The following is a 25,392-nucleotide window of genomic DNA, read 5'->3' as shown; positions in this document are numbered from 1 at the left end:
CCATTGTGGCGCCACGTATCAGTAAGCCAGTTGAGACGTGGTCCGCAGTGGTGCGGAGCAAGGACCCGAAGGAGTCGGGCAAGCAGGTTGCCGAGCGGGTCCGGAAGGAGGTCGCTCCCGCACTTGGAGTGCGTGTGCACGAGGTGCGCGAGCTACGGGGGAGCCATCATCCGCACTCATTCCGTAGGAGAAATAAAGAAGAAGAACAAGAAGTTTGCCACCATTCATAGAAATGTGTGACACCAACTCGAAGCTGGCTTTCGATGTGGACACCAGCATCAAGCCCGAGGAGTTTATGGAGGAGTTGTTTTCGAACAACTTCAAAGACGTAATGTCTCAGGCTGCTTTCAGGAGGAGTGTCCATCTGGAGACGAAGCCCTGGAAGGCAGGAGAGGCTGAGACAGTCAACCTGTCGCTAGAGGTAGACGATAAAGCGCTGGCCATACTTGAGCAGACCGGACGGGTCTACATCAAGTAGTTCTCATACCGCTGCCGGTCGCTCGTCCGCACCTATGCTGCCATAGGTGTGTAGGCTCGAAACCACAAAGTGTCGCAGTGCCGCCTCAAGGAAGCTGTCTGCCGACCGTGTGGACAGAAGGGCCACATTGCTGCGAAGTGCACCAAGCCGGTGGACTGCCGGAACTGCCGTTTTAAGGAGCTCCCCTCAGGGCATGTTATGCTCTCGGGGATGTGCCCGATCTACGGAGCGGTGCTAGCGAGGGTGCAGGCTAGACATTAACAATGTTTAGCCTCATCCAAGCAAATTGTGGCCGTGGCCGAGCTGTCACCATCGAGCTCGGAGTTCGCATGCGCGACTCACGCCACCTGTTCGCCCTGGTCCAGGAGCCGGCCTCCCATCTGGGATGCGCGTGTTCGCTGACAAGCGAGGGAAAGCAGCTGTCATCGTCGACGACCCGGATGCCATCAGCATGCCCATCGAACCGCTGACGACTGACTTTGGAGTATGCATGAGTGTCACTGGAAGATATGGCTCTATCTTCCTCAGCTCCGTATACTGCCAATTCAACACCGAATTGGAGCCGTACCTCGAGTACTTGGATGCGGTGCTGCTGCTAGCCAGCTGCACACCTGTCATCTTTGGATTAGATGCGAACGCAGTGTCCCCCATGTGGTTCAGCAAACTCTCTGTGCGTGCGCAGAGAAATTTGAACTAACAATGGGGTGAGCTGCTGTCCGAGTGGATCCAAGGAAGCCGAGCCGGTGTGCTCAACGAGGTCAGCCAGAGCTACACGTTCGATAATCACCGGGCACGGAGCGATATCGACGTGACCATCGTCAACGATGCAGCGTCTATTGTGGGCCGCATACGACTGGAGAGTGGGATCTCAGCGACCACAACATTATTACTGTTGGAAGCGCCCTACTGAGTGGAAGCGCCCTCGTGTAGTGGCATAGTGGATAAGGACAGGAGCGATCCTGGTTCATATCGCGGTATCTGTCTGCTGCCTGTGTTTGGCAAAGTGTTTGAGGGAATCATGGTGAATTGGATGAAGGATGTTCTAGGAGATGGCTGCAGATTGCAATTTAGCTTTCGCCAAGGACACTGTGTGGAGGACGCTTGGAGACACGTCGTGAGCTCTGTTGCTGCCAGCCCGGCACGACTGGTGCTCGGAATCTTCGTGGACTTCAAGGGAGCCTTCGACCATATCGAGTGGAATGCTGCGTTGCGAGTTCTGATCAACTCCGACTGCCGAGAAGCCAGCTTGTGGCGAAACTTCTTCTCCGCCAGGAGTGCAAGTATCATCAGCAGGCATGGAGAAGGTACTGTCCCGGTGACACGAGGTTGCCCACAGGGGTCCATCAGTGGTCCATTTATATGGAATCTCACGATGGACTTGCTTCTTCAGCGCTTGGAGCCGCAGTGCGCGCTCAGCGCGTATGCAGACGACTTGCTTCTCATCGTCGAGGGAGGATATCGACTGGATCTGGAGCAGAAAGGAGCGCAACTGTCGGAAGTCGGAGTGGCCGTTTCCACCAGCAAGACGGCTATAATGTTGCTGAAAGGCACATTATCAGCTAACCGACGTCCATTGGTGCGATTCGCAGGAGCAACTCTGCCCTATGTTGACAGGCTCCGGTACCTTGGCATCACAGTTGGTGAGCGGTTTAGTTTTCTCCTGCACATCACGTCTTTACGTGATCGGCTAGCTGGAGTCGTATCGGCTTTGGCACGCGTACTGCGGGTCGACTGGGGAGTCAGTGCCCGCGCCAAGCGGGCTGCCATGCGCGCAGCAGTCAAAACACAAGCTGAGACGGTGTATTCCACTGGAGGATAGCGATTGGGTAAATGGCGAAGATTTAGCAAATCTGAGCTGGTGAGAGATGGCGAAACTGGACGTGCACTTACTCTGCGAGTGGCAACGCAGATGGGATGACGACGATGAGCCCGGGCGGGTGACACATCGGTTTCTCCCGGACGTAAGGTTCGTTTTCAGCGAGCGAAACTTCGGTTTTACGCTGCGCGCCGGATTCTTGATGACGGGCCATGGATCGCTGAACGCATTTCTTCAAAAGAGGCGATTGACCGATACGGCTGCTTGCTTATGCGGCGCCGAGCTTGAGGACTGGCAACACGTGCTATGTGTTTGCCCCCTCTACGGAGACTTGCGAGACCTCGATGGACTTGGAGTGCAACTGCACCACGGCGTCTGGATGGTTTCTGGAGTGACGATGTCCCAGGACAGGATGAGGCTGCTCGCACGGTACGCCGACACCCTGTTCGAGAGAAGACTTCAGCTGATGGATACAGGTGAGCACATTGGGGAGTCAGCCCCGGGTTAAGAGCCAAATCTGACTGGTACCCCTTGTACCGAGCCTTGTCAGGGCTGAAAAGGGGAGGGCCACCGATCCCTAAAAATCGGTACCACGGTTTGAGCAGTTTCGAAGGCTGCTCATTGAGGTCGGCCTCCTAGTGGGAGTATCGTGGTGGCTGTGGTTGATACCCAAATCGCGGGTAGAGTCTTCGTGGCTCGACGTGGGGTTACGTTCATTAACCGGGCGCTGCGACCCAAAGACCAGCAGAAGTGTTAGATACACTTCGCCCCAAACCAAGGGGGATGACATAACTGACAAGTATGGAATCAAATTGGTACCAACGGGACATAGATACTGAAGGGGCGTTAGTTGGCGCATTGTACCAGACTCCTGCGTTATATGCTTGCATATAAGGGCGCCGTGGTTGTAAGCCTAGCTTGGCAAACGTCACGTTAAATAAGCCGAGAGATCGATTCATTTCTGTCCCTATCTACTCACTCAGTTTGGTTCTAGTTGCAGTCGCGAACGGACGTAGATTCGAGTGCGCGTATAGTAAAACGCAAACAAAAGACAATATACAACGGTGTTTGAGAGCAATAAAATTTTATTGCTGTATTATCTCTCGCAAGTTTTATTGCTTTGTTTGTAAACAAAGCACCGCTAGAAACGGTAGTGTCGCGTGTTTTCTGCTTGACAACAAAAGCTCTGTTTCGTGAGCTTTTGGAACTGGTCAAAAGCTCAGAGCTCTAGCCAGTACCACCACCCAATGCCAGCGACGCGACCAGGATGTCGGTGGACAGCGCTGCCAGTTTGGCCAGCTCTGCCACCAACACAGCTGCCGGCCGAAGGAAGAGGGGAAGGAAGCCCAAGGGACGGACCGTATCGGTACCCGATATGCTGCTTGTCAGCGAGGGGACGGCCGCCAAGAAGCTTGCGCTTCAAAGCGGCCTAGAGCTGCCTACTCCGGTGCCCCCGAGTGACGTGGAGTCCGACGTCGATGCCGGTGCATCCGTCGCCACTTCTGCCGCCCCTACCGTTGTACAGATTCCCGCCGCGGAGACTCCAGAAGTCCTGGCAGCTATACCAGTAGCCAAGCCCGTTGCCACTCGGAAGTCTGCGATGACCATCGTGAATGAGGGCCAGCAAGCCATGATGGCTGAGCTGAGCAAAACCGCCGACGAACTCGACATAGCCGTGCTGGAGGCCGCTATGCCGCTTCAGGAGGGGCACCGGCTCAAGGAGTTGGCAATGGCTATGCTATGCCGTAACGCTGTTCTGGAGGATAGGCTGGAGAGGATAAGCCGGGAGAGGATGCTACCACCACCGGGTCCACTTGGAGACGAAGCTCGAAGAGACAGTCAATCTACATAGGTTCCGTGTATCATTCTGTAAAGGACCGGGCATATGAAGCTATTACTAACAACGGAAGCAGTTAACAAATTAAAAAATAAAAATTATTCTTCCTATATTTATAAGAAGTCAAATAATATCACCTACTAATAACTTCAATTGAAATTAAGTTAATTTAGTTAAAAACAAGTGGACAAATTAAAGTTGGGCGCCACCAACTTTTAAAAACACTTTGAATAGGGCATCACAGCAACACCATGCAATGCACTCACAAACACACACAAGCAAGACACACACACACACACAGCTCGTTTTCGCCGAGCGTCAGCAGCGACGTTTGTATGCCGCGTCAGCACGTGCACCCCAGTATTAAAAATTATTAAATTGAAATGTAAATAATTCCTAAGTTTTTACCCTGTTCTAAATTTTCACCCAATCGGTCGAAAACATGACTAGGCATTTTTGTGATTTATTTTTAGATTTTAAAGATTCTTTACTAGCTTCTAATCGTTTTTTCGATTTGCGGGGGAGCGGGGTAGAAATAAAAAAAATAAAAAGCGAAGAACCTTAATTACAATTACAATTACCAAATTTGGTTGCTCTCGCTATTATAGTTGCTTAGCAACACGCACCCCTACAGACGGACATGGCTATATCGACTCAGCTCGTCGAGCTATCAAGAATATATAATACTTTATGGGGTCTGCCACGCCTCCTTCTCCCTGTTACATACAATTGCACAACTTCATGATAACCTTTTTCCATTTTTAACAAAAATGTCAAAGTGTATAAAAATTAATAAGCCTAAGTGCGTCTACTTTATTGACCAAGAAAAAGTGCCTTATTTGGATTTGGATTAGAAAATGTTTAAAAAAAATAAATTGCATATCAACTTTTTTTCAATCATCATTAATGTAAAAGTTATTAAAGAATTTTGAACGTAAGTAAGAGTGCGTCTAACCTAAGACCAGCAGTGTATCTTGCTTTGCACATGGGCTAAATTTATTAAATTTACGCGCTAACTAAATTTTAAATATTGAACATTTTTAAATAAAATGTTACAATAGACTGAATGTGAACAATTAAGCCGAGCTGTTTGGGCTATGGATGCGCTGCGACAAATACAGCTGGATGCGGACGTTTCAGAAGGGGTAGTCAAACGCTCTTGCAAAATATTGACTCCCGTTGGAATTCTTGCCTCGATATGATGGAGCGTTTCATCAAATTGTCGAGTGCAGTCTCCACTGAAGCTCCGTAAGCAAGTCCGGTACATGACCGGCAAAGTTCAAACTATTGGAAATGTTAAGGAATATATAACAGAGACCGTAACAATTATAATTTATTTTATAAAAATAAATTTAAAAAATAACTTTTTTTTTTATTTTATTAATAATAATAAAAATTAAAAGTAATTGAAAATTAATTTTTGACAATTAATAATAATTAAATCCGAGGCTTTCTTAGACTTCAATTTTTTTAAACTTATAATTATTATTCGCGGTCCCTGATATATAAGCATGCATATTATGGACCCCAACTGCGATCCAATCGATTTATAGATTCAGCGGAAAGAACTATTACCAGGTCTATTAACAGTTGCGTTGCGCTACTTAGTAGCACCAGGGAGCTCTGTGTCCTCAGAGCGGCTTCTGCCTAGTGGTGTTGGATACCAGATGTAAAATGACAGATACATATATCAACTAAAGAGTTTTCCTCAAATCATTACCAACAGACTAATACTAAAAAAAATGAGAAACTTTAAAAATTTTCATATATTTAGATATTTTATTTAAAATATATATAAAATATCTTTAAATATCGCGATATCAAAAGTGATATTAAAAAAAATATAAACACCACTAGTTGGTTTTTGTCCTACGACACACGTGGTTTTCTGTTCTTATGATTGTTTTTAGAGTACTTGATCTGTCCCCTGCAGTGTAATTTTTTTCTATGCAAAAATATGGCCAGATTTTAAATAAAGAAAGAACGAAAATAACAAAAATATTGAATAATTGAAAAATAGTTGAAGAAAATGCGCTATACTGTCTGATGATTTTTTTTTTACTTGTGAAATGAAAAAATACTATGCTAAATTTTTTAATATTTTTTTTGGCAACACATTCGGACCTGAAAACCAAATTGATGCGCGAAGGCCGCCAACAGTGGCTGCGTAGTCGCTGTTGTGCTCGATCACTCACTCACCGTTGTTGTCCTCGAACACTGTTATCGTACATCAGGGCTCCCGAGAGCAGAAATTGTGGCGGCCGGTCGAGGTATATAAATTTTTGAATGGGAGCGGGCTGCTGATTTGACGCGCTTTTTGCATGTGCGCGCGTTGGTGTGTGGCTCTCTTTCTCCCTTAAATAACTATGACAAAAATTTTAAAATATCGATATCGAACATAAAGGAAGCCGTTACGGAGTCCACAGGTCCCACCTTAATGTTCGCAAAAGTATCTTTATTGTTTGCCTTCAGCATGCCTTCTAATGTTTCATTGAAATCCTGAAATAGTTGTAACATCTACCTCATGTATGATACTTAAACATTGATTGGTTTTTTGCTGTGTCCAGAATACGTTATAGTAACGATTATAATTTAAGATTAAAATATATAGAAATATGAATATAAATAATACTGACCGTGTTGCGTTGGCCACATAGTTTTGATAGATAACAGTCGATGCATACATGTATTTGTACAACTATACTTGACGACCGATATAACATTATCGATATTTTTTATAAAGCACTTACATTTGTAATATTATTTGAGGGTCACAATGGTGAGAAATATTTTGGTTTTCAAATCACAAAGGTCAGAAATTAGGTTTCGTTCTATTCACTTATAGGCGGTACCGTTTCGTTCGTTTGATCGAACTTTTTCTGAACGATTTGATAATATACTAAATATATAAATACTAATACTTATGTAAATAATATACTAAACTAATATGCGGTAACATTGACAAAACAAAAAGACAGTTCTGCCTTAAAGAGGTTACGTGCAAGTGGTTTTAAATTGTCTTGAACAAAATATCAAGTAATAATCATTGAATATCGACATCAGGTGCAGTAAATAAGAAAAAAAAACTAAATAAAGGTAAATTATATTTCATACAATAAAACACATACACGTGTATTTACGTATGGTAAGAACAATTGATAAAATGTTTCTGTGCGTTGGTGTTATATAAGTTAGAGGCTAACCGGCATAGGCACTCTGTTTTTTCTAGACGTTTCCATTTGACAAACAAACTGAATTACATGAATTTTCTTTCATGTAAGCGTAATTGTAGCGCGACTTGTGTAATAGCAACAGCATTTAATTTTTATTGAATTTCGAAAATTCTCTCGCATTTACACATGCAAACACACTTGCATAGGCATCTGTATTCACGTAACAGGAATCAAACGCACATGTTTTTACGAATTTGTATGCTCCCGGCATAATATACAACATATGTACATATGTATGTATTTATTTTCATGTGTATAGTTCAGCTTTTTATTTCATAATAAAAGCCGCATATTGCAATTGTCTCCGATTTTATGGATGAAAAATTAATAAAATATGCATTACATAAATGTTCTGGAAATCTCGTTACGGCACGACTGTGTTGAGGCGTTGACAGTAGGGCATTGGCTTATCACTCAGTTGTCTGAGCTGTGAACTGACATACATACAAACATATTTAAGTTGGATATTAAAAAGAAAAATAGTAGCACGTGTTTCTATTTCCTTTGTTTAACCATAATTCTGAACATTTTCCCTTTGCAGATGTTCCGTTTACCAGTTTCACTTGCACGCACCTCTATCAGCCGCCAGCTGGCGATGCGAAGCTATGCCAAGGATGTCAAGTTTGGTCCTGAGGTGCGCGCCATGATGCTGCAGGGCGTTGACGTGTTAGCTGATGCTGTGGCCGTCACTATGGGACCCAAAGGACGCAATGTCATCATTGAGCAGTCCTGGGGCTCGCCTAAAATAACCAAGGATGGTGTCACAGTGGCCAAATCCATTGAGCTTAAAGACAAATTCCAAAACATTGGCGCCAAGCTGGTGCAGGATGTGGCCAACAACACTAATGAGGAGGCTGGCGATGGTACTACGACAGCCACTGTGCTGGCACGCGCAATTGCCAAAGAGGGCTTCGAGAAGATATCAAAAGGTGCCAATCCCGTAGAGATTCGTCGCGGTGTCATGCTAGCTGTGGAAACTGTCAAGGATAATCTAAAAGCCATGTCGCGTCCAGTGAGCACGCCCGAGGAGATTGCTCAGGTTGCCACCATTTCGGCTAATGGTGATCAGGCCATTGGCAAGCTTATTAGCGATGCGATGAAGAAGGTTGGACGCGATGGCGTTATTACCGTGAAAGATGGTAAGACACTCACCGATGAGCTGGAGGTTATTGAGGGCATGAAGTTTGATCGCGGCTACATTTCGCCGTACTTCATCAACTCTTCCAAGGGAGCCAAGGTGGAGTTCCAAGATGCATTGTTACTGCTCTCTGAGAAGAAAATCTCCTCGGTGCAGAGCATTATTCCAGCTCTGGAGTTAGCCAATTCGCAGCGCAAGCCGCTGGTCATCATTGCTGAAGACATTGATGGTGAGGCTTTGAGTACACTAGTTGTGAACCGTCTTAAGATTGGTCTGCAAGTTGCTGCTGTCAAGGCGCCTGGTTTCGGTGACAACCGTAAATCTACGCTCACCGACATGGCCATTGCCTCGGGCGGCATTATCTTTGGCGATGATGCTGATCTGGTCAAGCTGGAGGATGTCAAGATTAGTGATCTGGGCCAAGTGGGTGAGGTGGTCATTACCAAGGATGACACACTGCTGCTCAAGGGCAAAGGCAAGAAGGATGACGTTCAACGTCGCGTTGAACAGATCAAGGATCAGATTACAGAGACCACCTCCGAATATGAGAAGGAAAAGCTGCAGGAGCGTCTGGCACGCCTTGCTTCTGGCGTCGCGCTACTGCGCGTTGGAGGCTCCAGCGAGGTGGAGGTCAATGAGAAGAAAGATCGTGTGCATGATGCATTGAATGCCACACGCGCTGCCGTTGAAGAAGGTATTGTTCCCGGTGGTGGTACCGCTCTGCTGCGTTGCATTGAAAAATTGGACAGTGTTGCCACGCAAAACGAAGATCAGGTGCGTCTGGCTCAGGTCAGCTGTTAATGGATTATTTTTTATTTCCTATTGTTGCTTGCAGAACTTGGGCGTAGACATTGTCCGTCGTGCGCTGCGTATGCCCTGCATGACCATTGCTAAGAATGCTGGCGTTGATGGTGCTATGGTTGTTGCTAAAGTGGAAACCCAGTCGGGTGACTATGGCTATGATGCGCTCAAGGGCGAATATGGCAATCTGATTGAGAAGGGCATCATTGATCCTACTAAGGTTGTGCGCACGGCCATTACAGATGCCTCTGGTGTTGCCTCGCTGCTGACCACCGCCGAGGCTGTTGTCACGGAGATTCCTAAGGAGGATGGTGCACCAGGCATGGGTGGCATGGGAGGCATGGGCGGAATGGGTGGTATGGGCGGCATGGGTGGCATGATGTAAGCCAGGAGATGCAGCTTTCAAAATAACTTTAGGTACATAATGCGCAGCGCCAGATTACGAATGACTAGCCATAACGCGTGGTGTTGGCCCACCAACCTTCTCTTACCGCGGTGCATCCAGCTGCGCTTCACACACACTCAAACACACAGACACACGGCAACAGACGTATGCTAAAAACCTGTATTTGTACGTCGCTTTGTTTCGCATTTAATCCTTTTGAATCCTTTGGGCCGCTGGCTGTGTGCCTTGTACCACACTTTCAGCTTGCTTCTATACACTGGCGCTACTGCATTATGTCTTCGATTCGCATACAAACAAACTTTTTTTTAACTATTCCTTAATAATAATTTTTACATGTTATATATGTAAATGCAAGAAATACCGTTAGCTATAAAATAAACATTAAAAAATCCAAATATGAAAAACGAAAAAACCAATAGATTTGAATTTTGTATTTAAATTAGGAGGGTTAAATCACCATAATTGAAAAATTTTCAACTGAATAATCGAATTTTTTAAGGAGTTTGTTAAAATTACAAAATTAATTTATGTATTGATTGGTTATTAAAATTACATGCTAATTACAAGAATTATCTGTATATAAAGCTAATATAGTTCAGATTTCTGCATGACGACCTCGATCAGAGCCTTGAAGGATTCCTCAATCATGGTTATGTGCAACTGTGCATCGCGATACGAACAGAGCTTGGCGCTCTCAGTGAGCGGCATTTGCATGGTGTTGACACCCAGCGAGGACTGCGAGTGCAAGCTACGTCCAGTGTTCATTAAAATGTTGACACAATCATCAGCCAGAATGGGAAATGTTTCCACAAAGCGCACTATGGCGGGCAGCACATGGCGGAGAAATTTACATTTAGCAGAGGAGGTAAGCAGTGATAATGTGGTCTGGATGACATTCAGGCAAAACTTAGACACACCGAGGCTCTTGGGTATGGAGTAGTTGAGCACCAGATGCGAGGTCAGCTCAATTGTAAAGATTTGCTTGTCCATTTCGGTGACATTGAGAAACTCGTGCACAAAGTCTATACAGATGTGCATGGAAGGCACGCTGGCCACAATCATGGGTATCACCGACTTGGGATAGGTCTGAAAGTGCACCAGCTTGGCCAGTGAAGGCTCCGAAATAAACGCCTGATGTACATAGGTTCCAATGATGCCTTGGATTTCACGTAGCTCCAGCTGCTGCACGCGACCCACAGCCTTGCTGTTCATATGCTCCAAGACTTCCAATAAAATATGCACAGCGGCGCTCTCCTGTGATGCTATCAATGTGGTCTTCAGCTCCTCACGATCTGCATCGGTTTGAACCAGACCATTCTTGTCCAGCACTTGTTTCTGCTGCATATGCACATTTAAGTAAGTCTTATAAGCTGCCAAACTGCCCTTGAGTATGCGCAGCAGAATGACGAGCATGTAGGGCGAGCAAAGCACTTGTCGGGAATAACCCAAAACATCCATGGGCTCCAATAGACTCTCACGTGCGTTTATGCGTCGATTCAATGCATCCGCCTTGTGGTTAATAGCACGCAGCGACATTATCCAGAATGTACTGGGTAGCACGGCATTAAGGCGCAACCACAAATCATAATACAAATCCTTAACGTATCGCGGCACTGGCTTGGCAAACACTTGCGGCATGTGATGCACCAGCTCTTGCGCATATTGCGCCAATGTCTCCGGTGGCAGCTGTAGCAGACGCTTGAAGACGCGTATGGCCAGTTGAGGCTTGGATTGCACCGTGTCTAGGGCTTGGGTGAGAAGTTGTGGCGGCAATGCTGGCTTCTCCAGGCAGCTGGTTATGTCCTGATAATGCTCCTCCAGCCAGTCATCAACCATGCTAAGATGCGGATAATTGGAGATAATCAGACGCAACAGCGGATGAAACAGCGAGAGATAATCATTGTGATACTGATGCGCACGTTGCAGCAAATATTTCAACGGTAATCCACCTATAAAACTTTGTGCATACTCCTTCTGCTTGCGTCCGCCCAAGGCGCTCAGGTTCATCAGACGCGTGTCCTCATACAGCATTAGATAGTATATCATGAGCAGTTGCGCAGTCAAAGGGCAGGTTACTTCTATTTGCGCCAGCTCCTCACTTTCAACAGGCAACGGCTGCATTTCCTCCGTAAAGAAGGTCAAAGGTGAACCGCGAAACACATGAAATATTTCCAGCTCTGTAAATGGACGATGCATATGATCTATACTCATTTTGCCAGTTGGATTGGGTATGATAAGCGTATTTACATAGACTTCGACGAGCGCCGGCATCACCGGATGCACGGGCCGCACCGAGTTGCAGATTTGCTTGAATATCCAAGACTTTATGGGTACTTTGTGCTTGAGAAATGTGCGGGATTTTAGCAGCTGATGAATGCAGTGCACTGGCAGATAGCCCGGTATGCTGCCATTTAGACTGGGAGTGACTGGTACACGCACCGCATGCAATGCCACCACTTGCTCCGTAAATAAATCCTGCGTGAACAACTGCTTAATTCGATTCGTGCTATTTGGACGTATCGGTATCTTCATAGCCAGCGTGGAGCAGACCATTTCACTGATAGCCGTTATCTGATTGCTGTGAAAATGTATGGCCAGCAGTAAGAGCATCTCACCAAGCGAGCTGCTGCTGCCGGAGCGTGTGCAAAAGAAGGCATCTTCGCGTATAAGCCACTGCAGCCACTCCACCGCCTTGTTCTCAAGCGGTATGGTGGACACTAGCGAGGGGCAGGCTATCAGCATGCATAGTGCCAATGTGACAAAGCGTACTCCCGAAGGTGAGGCATGTGGGCAGCTGGTTACCAGCTGCGATAGAGCATTAATTTCATCATCGTTGAATTTGAGGCCACCAATACCACGTAGTGCGCAATATAGGCGCAACAGCACAGCGCCCTGCAGATTAAAGTCCTTGATATGCGATGCCTGGCTAGTAATTTTGATTGTCTTCTGCAGCAATTCCACGCGCACCAAATTCAATGCATCTCCCTTGCGCTTCTGACTCGTGCGTATGTACAGAGCAAACCACGAGCGCAGATTCTGATCATTTCCCAGCAACAGGCCCGTTAGGAAGGCAACCTACAAAGTGGATTACAAATTGTTAAAGCAGTTGATGTTGATCTGTTGACTTACCAAATCATCTGGATGTTTTAACGTCAACTTGAGCATAAGCGAAGGCACTTTGAGCAATTCTACGCACAAAGCACGATTGGCCAACGCCTGCGAGGGATTCATTTCGCTAAGAGCCATTAACAGCGCTAATCGGTTCTTTCCATCGTTGCCCTCCTCATCACAGTTGGTTATCACGTGGTTAACCACATCGCGATAGCAGTCGGGAAAATTGGCCACCAGCGCGCATACAATATGATGTCCATTAGACACATGCACCAAAGCATCCACGAGCTCCAGCAAATTTAGTAATGATGGCAGCTCAGCCAGGGCTATGCACAATATATCAACCACCTCCTCCAAATAAATCCCGTCGTCTAAGATCTCTGCGTGTGTTGCAACCGCTGATGTTGATGGGGGTGGGGTGGGCTTTGTTTCACCATTCCCACAATTAGTGCCTACTTGTTGCTGCAGATTGAAGATCTCTGAGAGCACCACGCGTACCTTGCGCGCCACATCTGCGCGCTCAAAACCCAACGCGATGCCCGACTGCAGTCCATACTCGGGCTGCTGCGCCTGGCTATCGAAACTTGTAACACCTGCTAGTTTCTGTCGCGTCAGCAGTTCCTTTTTGAGATCGTTCTCCAGCTCATGGTAGTTAACCTGCAGATAGCTCACAATGCTATTGACCACTTCGATACCTATGAGTACAGCTAGAATTTGTTTACGCGACTCCATGGAAGCTGTGGTGTTGTCCAGCGGCGAAAGTAGACTCATGCGCACCAACGATGGCAGCACCGGTCTTATCTCGCGCTCCGGATAGCTCGCTAGCGAAGATATGTCTAGTGTCTGCATGGCGCCAAAAACTCTAGGCGACACTACGTACATTTTTGCTGCGAGGCGGGTCTACTCCTTATATGCAACTGCTAAAATAGGGCTCTAGCTTTTGGCCCACAACCTGTTGCCAAAAAAAAGGCTTGTTTTACTTTCCGGCTTTAATTCTTAGATGCGCTGAAGCCACTCGACAAATTTTCTATAGTTATCGAGCATTTCGACTCAATGTCGATAACCAACGCGCTCAATCGAATGCTAAACGCAACCCAAAGTACTAAAAATCTATCGCACGACTATCGACTGTTTTTATTTTTACTGATACATACAATTTTCATTCGGAACCAGCAGTCACTTTTTTTTTTACAAGCAAATGAAGTTCGACCGCAAAGAATAAATGTGGATAAAAATAAATATAACGTGAAGAATCTATGTGAATTGTGTGTGTTTATGAATCAATTAGGGAAAATTGAACATAAAATTTGCCGAGTGGGTAAGTGAAAGTTGCCAAAAAGTGTACTGTGCACAGAAGCGGTGTACAAAATTCAAGTGTCCGGGAAAATTAGACCAACCAACGCCCTATAGAGTGCTTAGTGAGTTAGTGTAGTAAGTTTGAAAATGTATCTTAAAACAGAAATGTGGGCCAGTTGATCAGGTTACCATGTAATGCTAGGTTCTCAATTGTTAATTAATGAGCACGATATTAAATTCCTGTATGAATATACATACAAATACATATTGACCATGCATACATACATAATAAAACATCATCGATTAAAATTGCCTGCTAGGCACGGGTCGCAGTCGCAGTACGTTCGCTCTGCTAGCGTTGATGACATCATTCGGTGTTTTCAGTTCGTTCGTTTTAGTAGTATGTTGAGATGTGAGAGCGTAACGTTTGTATGTTTGTTCGTTCGTAAGTATGTACATACATGTATGTATGTATATATGTACATAGAGTAGAGCAAAATAAGGTGGTGTATGTTTTGCCCTCCATATTCGTAATGAATTGAACAAGTGTGCGAAACGAAAATCCAAGTTTTGAAGAAGCAACGAAAAGTGCATGTGTGTGTGAAGTTGAACATCATAAAAAATTCGACACAATGTATAATAAATAATATTATATTATATTTATAATAAATAAACTGAGTTTGCCTAAGAATTGTCAAAGATAAAGAAGTGCGATAAAAGTCAATTTGTTTAATCAAGATACATATGTACATATTTATATGTATATGTACTTACGCCAACATACACAGGATTGAAATGTTTTCTGATCGTACGGCATAGACAGTTCAATTTCTTTCTCTCTTCTCTTCTTTTTTTTTTCTTTGCTCGCAAAGCACTCTCTGCATTTCACACGCATACAGCGGGGAAATGCACTTTCGAATACAGTTACGTGCAACCAACAAATACAAACACACACATTGACACACGCCCCATGTAAAAATAGGAAATCCTTCCGAGAGGTCACGAGTTGAAATTAAAGTTGTTTATCGATAGCAGGCAGCAGCTACACACGAATGGGTGTGGAAAAGAATGAATAACTTTTGCTGCACTTGTTCATATATTTTAATCTGTTTGTGGTTATGTGTCTGTGTGTGTTTATTAGCCATGGCTCACCTTATTTATGCTTCTGTATGTGTGTGTCTGTATCTCTCTCATTCTCTCTATCATTGGCTGTGTTTGTATGAATATGCCGCCTGCGAATAAGGCCCCCGACAACAAATGACAACTAAAACGTTCTTTGCTTTAACTTTATAATACGTACAGTTGTAAGTCAATAACGCACCTACTAATTAACTTATATATACTTATATGTATGTACATACTACATACATATGTATGTACGTCTTTTTATTATGGAGAAGCCTCAGTTGTACATAGTTTGGAGTATTTGTTTTGTTGTAACTACTGCCTTGCCCCTCTTATTGAAACTGGTTTATAATGCACGCATTAATTTTAACTAAAACTTATACAGCGAGGTGCTTTGCATTGAGATCTCTAAGTATACATATGTATGTGTGTTTGAGAATTTACGTTGATTAATTCAAGCTACAATTTCAAAACTCCACGCCCCATAAGTTGCGCCAAGTACAAGCGCTAATCAAATCAATGTGATGAACTCACTACAAATATAAGCACAATTAATATTTATATGTACGTATGAACTTTCATACGTATATATATGCGTGTGGGTATGAATACTTTTGACATGCATTCATCATAGCTGCAAAGCTGCCGTTGACTCTGGGCTTGAGTTCAAAACCTACCCCATGTAGCCTAGTGGCAGTATCTCACAGCTCTCTCTACCGCTCCCCCTCAAGCAAACACCCTCAGTGACTGCTGCGCTGCGGTCATCATTGGCCTCAGATACACACAGGCACGAACGCAAGTATAAAAATACTCTCTTTTTGCTCTCCAATTATATATTCTTTCTCTCTCTCTCTCGCTCTCGCTCTCGCTCTAACTGTGGTGTTGCCGCATATACTGTTTTGTTGTTTCGCTATAAGTTATAACCTTTTTGTTGTTATTCTTGTACGCTCCGTTTTAGTTGTTACGACGCGTTTTGCTCTCTCTTTCACTCTTTGCGGTGTCGGCAAGTTTTTAAGCTTCGTTTTCGTTATAATCAGAAAAATATTACGTAATAGATAATAAAGCTGCGTGAATATATGTATGTACATACATAAGTGTGTGTGTGTGTAACTGTATTCATAGGGAAGATGTGTGCTAAATTTTGTATTGTTTCTGTTTTGATTATATTTTTGTTGTCGCTGGTGTTTCTGAAAGATCTGGGGCTTTGTTGCTGCTGACAAATTATATCAGAAACACAAAACCGAAAAACTGTTTAAATTAAATGACAAAAATATACACATGAACATATTTAAGTATGTACATATGCATGTACATATGTACATACTAAATTAACTAGTTTGTTAATTTTTAATTAATGTTCATACATACATATATGTTTTTTATAAAGAGAATGACCTGCAGATCACGAAATAAAGGTCAAAGTGTAGGCTTACGTACACATGTATGTATAAATGTACGTGATTAGAGTATAATATATTACATACATACGTATGTAAGCAAAGTACATAGAAAATCTTTTTGCTAATTTTAGCGTATGTAGTTTGTGAATTAAATTTCCTGCAATTTAAGCAGCGTGTGAGTCAAATCTGAGCTGATGACCGCATCTACACCCTCCCCCAATAGTCCAAACTGCCACCTGCCCTACATTGAAATTTGAAATGAGAAATGTCCATAAAAATGGGCTCTATGAGGCGTGATGTAATCGCGTTAACTTGTAGCTAAAAAAAAAAAAAATAAAATGAACATAATAATGCAGCGGAAGAATGAAAGCGAATGAGAACGTGTGAGACAGAGATAGATAGTGAGTGAGTGATATTTTGTATAGTGACCAGTTAACCCAGGCGACCACTGAATAAATGTGACGCCATTGTGTCTAAATAAGCGTGTAGGGGAGGAGACAGACGGCACTAAAGTCACCGTGGGCGTGGGAGACATATGAATACATATATGTATACATACTATGAATGCACGGTTAATTAAATAATTTTTTTTTTAACTTTCTTTGCAGTTTATTCTTTGACATTTGGTTAACAATCATTTTTCGGCATTTAAATCTAATTATAAACAAATAAAATTGAATTCTTTGCGGTTAACATAACGGACAATTTGCCAGCAAACCTGTTACAATGACGACGGACATTTCCATTGTTCGATGGGATCCCAGTCAGGGTCCTGGTAACGAATATATCGATGAATACGAATACGATGGCGGCAACTCCAGTTCACGCTTGTTCGAACGGTCACGCATCAAGGCGCTCGCCGAGGAACGTGAAAGCGTACAAAAGAAAACATTCACCAAGTGGGTCAATTCGCATCTATGCCGCGTCAACTGCCGTATTGCCGATCTCTATGTGGATATGCGCGATGGCAAGCATTTAATTAAATTGCTTGAGGTACTGTCCGGCGAACGCCTGCCCAAGCCCACCAAGGGCAAGATGCGTATACACTGCCTGGAGAATGTGGATAAGGCTTTGCAGTTTCTACGTGAACAGCGTGTCCATCTTGAGAACATTGGTTCCCACGATATTGTCGATGGCAATGCCTCACTCAATTTGGGCCTCATTTGGACAATTATTTTGCGCTTCCAGGTGAGCATAAATTGGGGTGAACAGACTGAATTTTTATTGTTTGTATTTTACGCTTAACCGCTTTTTTTTGTTTAGATTCAAGATATCACGATTGAGGAGGTGGACAATAAAGAGACAAAGTCGGCCAAGGATGCGCTGCTGTTGTGGTGTCAAATGAAGACAGCCGGATATCACAATGTGAACGTGCGAAACTTTACAACATCATGGCGTGATGGTTTAGCCTTTAATGCCATCATACACAAGCACCGTCCAGATTTAGTGCAATTTGAAAAGCTTTCAAAAACGAATCCGATACACAATCTAAATAATGCCTTCGATGTGGCCGAGGATAAACTTGGACTGACCAAGCTGCTCGATGCCGAGGATGTCTTTGTTGAGCATCCCGATGAAAAGTCCATTATAACCTATGTGGTTACTTACTATCATTACTTCAGCAAATTGAAGCAGGAAACTGTGCAGGGCAAGCGTATTGGCAAAGTCGTGGGCATTGCTATGGAGAATGATAAAATGATTCACGACTATGAGCATTTTACGAGCGATTTGCTCAAATGGATTCAGACCACCATTACGTCGCTGGGAGAGCGTGAGTTTGAGAACTCTTTGGTTGGCGTGCAAGGACAACTGGCGCAGTTCTCCAACTATCGCACCATAGAAAAGCCTCCCAAATTTGTGGAGAAGGGCAATCTGGAGGTGTTGCTGTTTACTCTGCAGTCTAAGATGCGCGCTAATAATCAAAAGCCCTATACTCCGAAAGAGGGCAAAATGATAGCGGACATAAACAAGGCCTGGGAGCGTCTGGAGAAGGCTGAGCATGAACGTGAGCTGGCATTGCGCGAGGAGCTTATACGCCAGGAGAAGCTCGAACAGTTGGCGGCTCGCTTCGATCGCAAGGCTTCCATGCGTGAGACTTGGCTTTCGGAGAATCAGCGCTTGGTTAGCCAAGATAACTTTGGCTTTGACTTGGCAGCTGTGGAGGCGGCAGCCAAGAAACACGAAGCTATTGAAACGGACATTTTTGCCTATGAGGAGCGCGTGCAAGCTGTTGTAGCTGTCTGCGATGAGCTTGAGTCGGAGCGTTATCATGATGTCAAACGCATCCTGCTGCGTAAGGACAATGTCATGCGTTTGTGGACTTATCTGTTGGAATTGCTTCGTGATCGTCGTATGCGTTTGGAGATTTCATTGCAACTGCAGCAAAACTTCCAGGAAATGCTGTATATTTTGGACAACATGGAGGAGATTAAGCAGCTGCTTATGACTGATGATTATGGCAAGCATCTTATGGGCGTAGAGGATCTGCTGCAGAAGCATTCTCTTGTCGAAGCGGACATCAATATTTTAGGTGAACGCGTCAAGCTTGTAGTGCAAAATTCTCAAAAATTCCTAAGCGACGATCCCGAATCGTATAAGCCTTGCGATCCCGAAATTATTGTAAGCCGAGTACAGCAGCTAGAGGATGCCTATGCAGAGCTAGTGCGTCTAGCAGTGGAGCGTCGCAGCCGTCTGGAAGAGAGTCGAAAGCTCTGGCAGTTCTACTGGGACACAGCCGATGAGGAGAACTGGATCAAGGAAAAGGAGCAAATTGTGTCGACAGATGAGATTGGTCATGACCTGACTACCGTCAACCTGCTGCTGAGCAAGCACAAGGCACTGGAATCAGAGATTACTTCACATGATTCACAGTTGCAAAATGTAGCTAAGGTGGGCGCGGAGCTGATAACCGAGGGACACTTTGGCGCTGAACGCATTAAAGATCGTCTTAAGGAGATTTTATCCAAGTGGGATCATTTGTTGGATTTGACCAAATATCGTCGCCAGCGTTTGGAGAATGCTGTAGAATACTTCCAGCTGTTTGCAGATGCAGATGATGTGGACAACTGGATGCTGGATACACTGCGCATTGTTTCTAGCGAAGATGTTGGCCGTGATGAGGCCAATGTACAATCGCTGCTCAAGAAGCACAAGGATGTGGCGGATGAGCTGAAGAACTATGCTGAGGTTATTGATGCACTGCACAAGCAGGCGGAGACACTGAAGCTTAACGAACCGGAGAAGGCAAACGTAGATAAGCGTCTAGAGGCCATAGATACACGCTACAAGGAGCTCACTGAGCTTGCCAAGCTGCGCAAACAGCGTCTCCTGGATGCATTGAGTCTTTACAAGCTAATGTCCGAAGCAGATGGTGTGGAGCAATGGATTAAAGAGAAGACCAAGATGTTGGATACCATGACGCCCGGCAAGGACATTGAGGATGTGGAGATCATGAAACATCGTTTCGAGGGTTTCGACAAGGAAATGAACGCTAACGCTTCACGTGTCGCAGTGGTTAACCAACTTTCACGCCAGCTGCTCCATGTGGAACATCCTAATTCCGATGAAATCTTGGAGCGACAAAACCATCTCAATCAAGAGTGGTCTACGTTGCGTGAAAAGGCTGAGGCCAAGATGGATGACCTGAAGTCGGCGCATGGTGTACAAACCTTCTATATTGAATGCCGCGAGACTATCAGCTGGATTGAGGATAAAAAACGCATCTTGACCGAAACTGACAGCCTGGAAATGGACTTGACCGGTGTCATGACATTGCAACGACGCCTTAGCGGCATGGATCGTGACCTGGCTGCCATACAGGCCAAGTTGACAAGCTTGGGACATGAAGCCGATAGTATTGAGGTGGAGCATCCTGAAGAGGCGCAACTTATACGTGAGCGCATTGCACAAATAGAGTTGATCTGGGAGCAGCTGACGCACATGCTTAAGGAGCGTGACTCTAAGCTGGAGGAAGCTGGCGATTTGCATCGTTTCCTGCGCGATCTTGATCATTTCCAGACTTGGTTGACCAAGACACAAACTGATGTGGCCTCCGAAGACACACCGACATCACTGCCAGAAGCGGAGAAGCTGCTCAATCAGCACCAGTCCATACGCGAGGAGATTGACAACTATACCGAGGATTACAAGGTCATGATGGAATATGGTGAACGTTTAACTAGCGAGGGCAGCACCACAGATGATCCGCAGTACATGTTCTTGCGTGAGCGTCTTAATGCGCTCAAAGATGGCTGGGAAGAACTGCATCAAATGTGGGAGAATCGCCAGGTTTTGCTTTCTCAGAGCCTGGATCAGCAGCTGTTCAATCGCGATGCACGTCAGACTGAGGTGCTGCTTAGCCAGCAGGAACACTTCCTTAGCAAAGATGATACGCCTGTGAATCTCGAGCAGGCAGAGAACCAATTAAAGCGCCACGAAGCCTTCCTTACCACCATGGAGGCCAATGATGATAAAATTAATACACTGCTCCAGGTGGCCGACACTCTTGTGGAGAAGGAGCACTTTGATGCGGACAAGATTGGCAAGCGTGCGGAAAATATTACCGGCAGACGCGATGATAATCGCCAGCGCGCGCTCGATCAGCACGAAAAATTGAAGAATCAAGTGAAGCTGCATGAATTCTTGCAGGATCTGGAAGAGCTGGCCGAGTGGGTCCAGGAGAAGTATGTTACTAGCCAGGATGAGACCTATCGCAGCGCTAAGACGATTCACTCCAAGTGGACGCGCCATCAGGCCTTTGAAGCAGAAATTGCCGCCAATAAGGAGCGTCTCTATGAGGCTGAAAAATCCGCACAGGAGCTGTCCAAGGAAAAGCCCGAGTTCAAGGATGTCATCGAGCCCAAGCTAAAGGAACTCGCCAAGCAATTTGACGATCTGGAAGTGCACACCAAGGAGAAGGGTGCGTTGCTCTTCGATGCCAATCGTGAGGTTTTGGTACAACAAACCTGCGACGATATCGATTCCTACATAACAGATCTAGAAAAGCAAATTGTTAGCGGTGATACGGCCAATGATTTGACCTCGGTGAACATACTTATGCAGAAGCAGCAGGTCATTCAGACACAAATGGCAGTCAAGGCGCGCCAGGTGGAGGAAATTGATAAGCAGACAGAATATCTGCAAAAGACCGTGCCTGAGGAGCAAATTGAACCCATAGTAGTTAAGAAGACGGCGGTGCTGGAGCGTTTCGAGAAGATTAAGGCACCGCTCCTAGAGCGTCAAAAACAGCTGGAGAAGAAAAAGGAAGCGTTCCAATTCTGCCGCGATGTCGAGGATGAGAAATTGTGGATTAACGAAAAACTGCCTGTGGCCAATTCTAGAGATTATGGCAACTCTTTGTTCAATGTCCATGTATTGAACAAGAAGAACCAATCGTTGGCTACCGAAATTGATAACCATGAGCCACGTATCAATGCAATTTGCAATAACGGACGCAAGCTGATCGATGAGGGTCACGAGGATTCTAAGAAGTTTGAGGCTTTGATAAGCGATTTGACACAAAAGTGGCAGGAGCTAAAGGATGCTATTGAAAATCGCAAGAAACATTTGCTGGAGTCGGAAAAAGTGCAACAGTATTTCTTTGACGCGCAGGAAGCGGAATCCTGGATGAGCGAACAAGAGCTGTACATGATGGTTGAAGATCGTGGCAAGGATGAAATAAGCGCACAGAACTTAATGAAGAAACATGAAAATCTAGAGCAATCGGTAGAGGACTATGCCAACACCATACGCCAGTTGGGCGAAGTGGCGCGACAATTTAGCAGTGATGATGTGTCCAGCGGAGATGCTGTCGCAGTGAAGCAATCACAGCTTGACAAACTCTATGCGGGATTGAAAGATTTGGCGGGCGAGCGCCGCGCGCGATTAAACGAGGCCCTGCAGTTGTTCATGCTAAGCCGTGAGGTGGACGATCTGGAGCAATGGATAACCGATCGCGAGGTGGTCGCTGGCTCACAGGAACTGGGACAGGACTATGATCATGTCACATTGTTGTCGGAGCGTTTCAACGAGTTTGCCCGTGATACTGAGGCAGTGGGTGGTGAGCGAGTGGCCAAGGTTAATAGCATTGCGGATAATCTGATACAAGCTGGACACTCCGATTCGGCTACCATTGCGGAGTGGAAGGATAATTTGAATGAATCCTGGCAGGATCTGTTGGAGCTGATTGAAACACGCACGCAAATGCTGGCTGCTTCCCGAGAACTGCACAAGTTCTTCCATGACTGTAAGGATGTGTTGGGACGTATATTGGAGAAGCAGCATGGCGTCTCAGATGAGTTGGGCCGTGATGCGGGCTCTGTATCCACGCTGCAACGCAAGCACTACAATTTTCAGCAGGATCTGACAACGCTCTATTCGCAAGTGCAACAAATCCAGGAGGAATCCGCCAAGCTACAGGATGCCTATGCCGGTGACAAGGCTAAGGAGATTACTAATCGGGAGCAGGAGGTGCTGCATGCCTGGGACAATTTGCAAGCCATGTGCGATGCACGCAAACAAAAACTTGCTGATACGGGTGATCTGTTCCGCTTCTTCAACATGGTGCGCATACTTATGATCTGGATGGAGGATTTGGTGCGCCAGATGAACACGTCGGAGAAGCCGCGTGATGTCTCTGGTGTTGAGCTGCTGATGAACAATCACCAGAGCTTGAAGGCCGAGATTGATACACGCGAGGATAACTTTAGTGCCTGCATATCGCTTGGCAAAGAACTGCTCACACGCAATCATTATGCCTCCTCGGACATTAAGGATCGTCTAATGCAGCTGAGCAACAGTCGCAATGCCTTGCTGCTACGCTGGGAGGAGCGCTGGGAGAATCTGCAGCTAAGTAAGTTACTCTAAGCAAGTATATAGTGAAAAAAAAAAATTTTAAAAATGTTATGTTTTATCATTTTTTGTTTGCAGTTCTGGAGGTTTATCAGTTTGCACGCGATGCTGCCGTTGCTGAGGCTTGGCTGATTGCCCAGGAGCCGTACCTGCTATCGTCAGAGCTAGGACACACCATTGACGAGGTAGAGAACCTGATTAAGAAACATGAGGCATTCGAGAAATCAGCTGCCGCACAAGAGGAGCGCTTCAGTGCACTTGAGCGATTGACAACGGTAAATAATCAATTCATAAATTTACATTTCAAAAAGTGAAATTTTTTGTTTTGCTTGCAGTTTGAGCTTAAGGAAATGAAGCGGCGACAGGAGATGGCTGAGGAGGCTGAGCGACAACGCATCAAAGAGGAACAGGAGGCTAAGGCTGCCAGCGAAGCAGCGGAACAGGCTAAACGTGAGGCTGAGAGACGCGATGACGTTGATATGAGCACCTCACATGACGAAGCAGGTAAGCTTAACTCTGCAAGCATTTAAATAAACCATTGTTGCTCTTCCTTAGTTCACTTCTTTCCTTAATGTATATATCCTATGAACCAATATCAAAATATCCAAATGAAAATCAAACAAGCCTCTACTAACCCCAAACTGAAATGTGGTTGAACTATTTATCCCATCATGTCTACTGTCTGTTGTTATAATGTGTGCATAACCAATTATATATATATATGTATATATATTCCTATCTTATTCACTCATGCTAACCAAAATTAATCAACGGATTTCACAAACATCAACTAACATTTGTAAAACGCCCAAAAAAGTTGCTGCTGATACAGCCGTCGACATTGAGCGCGTTGTGGAGACCCAAACAGGTATTGCTCTCATGTCCCAAATTGTAATATCTTAACACGGCTGCAAATCTATTTCAAAAACACAGAAAAAAAAATTTACTTTAAAAGGCAAGGATTTGCAGCCATGCACTTAACACAAACATATTTTTCAGTATAATGAAACGCTGTATATACTACTACATACATGTGTGCTATTCTATATGCTATAAATAAGTATATGCTATTTATAAACTACATAATGTTTAAAAATTGTGTTTACTTAGAGCGTGGCGCCACACCTTCTGCTGGCGATGGACAGGAGGGTTATGTGACACGGAAACACGAGTGGGAGTCTGCCACCAAGAAAGCTTCAAATAGATCTTGGGATAAGGTAAAGCAAATTTATATAAACGCTCTAAGTATTTTCTACTAAATGTTATTGGTTATTTTGCTTAGGTCTATATGACTGCACGAACCGGGCGCGTGTCGTTCTTCAAAGATCAGAAGGGTTATAAGAGTAATCCTGAATTGACCTTCCGCGGTGAGCCTAGCTATGATCTGCAGGGTGCTGCCATTGAAATTGCCAGTGATTACACCAAGAAGAAGCACGTCCTGCGAGTAAAGTGCGTATTGATTCTAGAAAAAATAAATTAATGCATATTTTAACTTCATTTCTTATTCTTATTCTTAGGCTCGCCAATGGCGCCGAGTTCTTACTGCAGGCCCACGATGACAGCGAAATGTCTCAATGGGTGAACGCTCTGAAAGCCCAAAGCGATTCGGCAGCTGTGGCCGCCAGCAGATCCCAGACTCTGCCAGCCACTTCACAGAAGGACGAACCAAAGCGCAGATCATTTTTTACTTTAAAGAAAAAGTAAATTGACAATTTAAGAGCAGCTAATTAAACGTAATACAAAAACAAAAAATAAAAAAAAAACTATATTTTTTTCGTATATTTAATGCAACAATTATTTCATAAATAAAAATACAAAACAATGCAAAAACAGAAATCAAGCAAACAGTAAACCAATATTATGCTTATAAAGATTTGCACGATAAATACTGCTATTATTGAT

The 25,392-nt window shown here is 44.7% G+C and overlaps 3 protein-coding genes across 6 annotated transcripts; 2 read left to right on the top strand and 1 right to left on the bottom strand.

Annotated features, from left to right (window-relative positions):
* The first annotated feature begins 6,889 nt into the window (after positions 1-6,889).
* On the top strand, positions 6,890-9,929 carry LOC117134921 (heat shock protein 60A). Its single transcript, XM_033294425.1, has 3 exons — positions 6,890-6,910; positions 7,906-9,276; positions 9,338-9,929. Exons 1-3 carry the CDS (start codon positions 6,908-6,910, stop codon positions 9,686-9,688), a joined length of 1,725 nt encoding a protein of 574 aa, XP_033150316.1. The 5' UTR covers positions 6,890-6,907; the 3' UTR covers positions 9,689-9,929.
* Positions 9,930-10,234: 305 nt separating this feature from the next.
* Positions 10,235-14,933, bottom strand: LOC117134903 (integrator complex subunit 2). Its single transcript, XM_033294336.1, has 3 exons — positions 14,901-14,933; positions 12,839-13,720; positions 10,235-12,784 (listed from the first exon to the last, which is right to left on the bottom strand). The coding sequence occupies exons 1-3, from the start codon at positions 14,931-14,933 to the stop codon at positions 10,295-10,297; spliced, it is 3,405 nt and encodes a 1,134-aa protein (XP_033150227.1). The 3' UTR covers positions 10,235-10,294.
* Positions 14,934-17,249: 2,316 nt separating this feature from the next.
* LOC117134950 (spectrin beta chain) lies at positions 17,250-25,239 on the top strand. Of its 4 annotated transcripts, XM_033294531.1 has the most exons (8): positions 17,250-17,829; positions 17,905-23,491; positions 23,569-23,765; positions 23,826-23,994; positions 24,308-24,358; positions 24,601-24,707; positions 24,773-24,939; positions 25,008-25,239. In XM_033294531.1, exons 1-8 carry the CDS (start codon positions 17,368-17,370, stop codon positions 25,192-25,194), a joined length of 6,927 nt encoding a protein of 2,308 aa, XP_033150422.1. In that variant the 5' UTR covers positions 17,250-17,367; the 3' UTR covers positions 25,195-25,239. The 4 variants fall into 4 exon arrangements, with proteins under 4 accessions (XP_033150422.1, XP_033150423.1, XP_033150424.1 ...); XM_033294532.1 differs by lacking the exon at positions 24,308-24,358; XM_033294533.1 differs by lacking the exons at positions 24,308-24,358; positions 24,601-24,707; positions 24,773-24,939; positions 25,008-25,239 and adding an exon at positions 24,115-24,215.
* The last annotated feature ends 153 nt before the right edge of the window (positions 25,240-25,392 follow it).

Source organism: Drosophila busckii, chromosome X (assembly GCF_011750605.1).
Source record: "Drosophila busckii strain San Diego stock center, stock number 13000-0081.31 chromosome X, ASM1175060v1, whole genome shotgun sequence".
Classification (NCBI taxonomy): Eukaryota; Metazoa; Arthropoda; class Insecta; order Diptera; family Drosophilidae; genus Drosophila; species Drosophila busckii.
The sequence above is the reverse complement of the archived record's forward strand: the minus strand, read 5'-3'. Positions and strand labels throughout refer to the sequence as shown.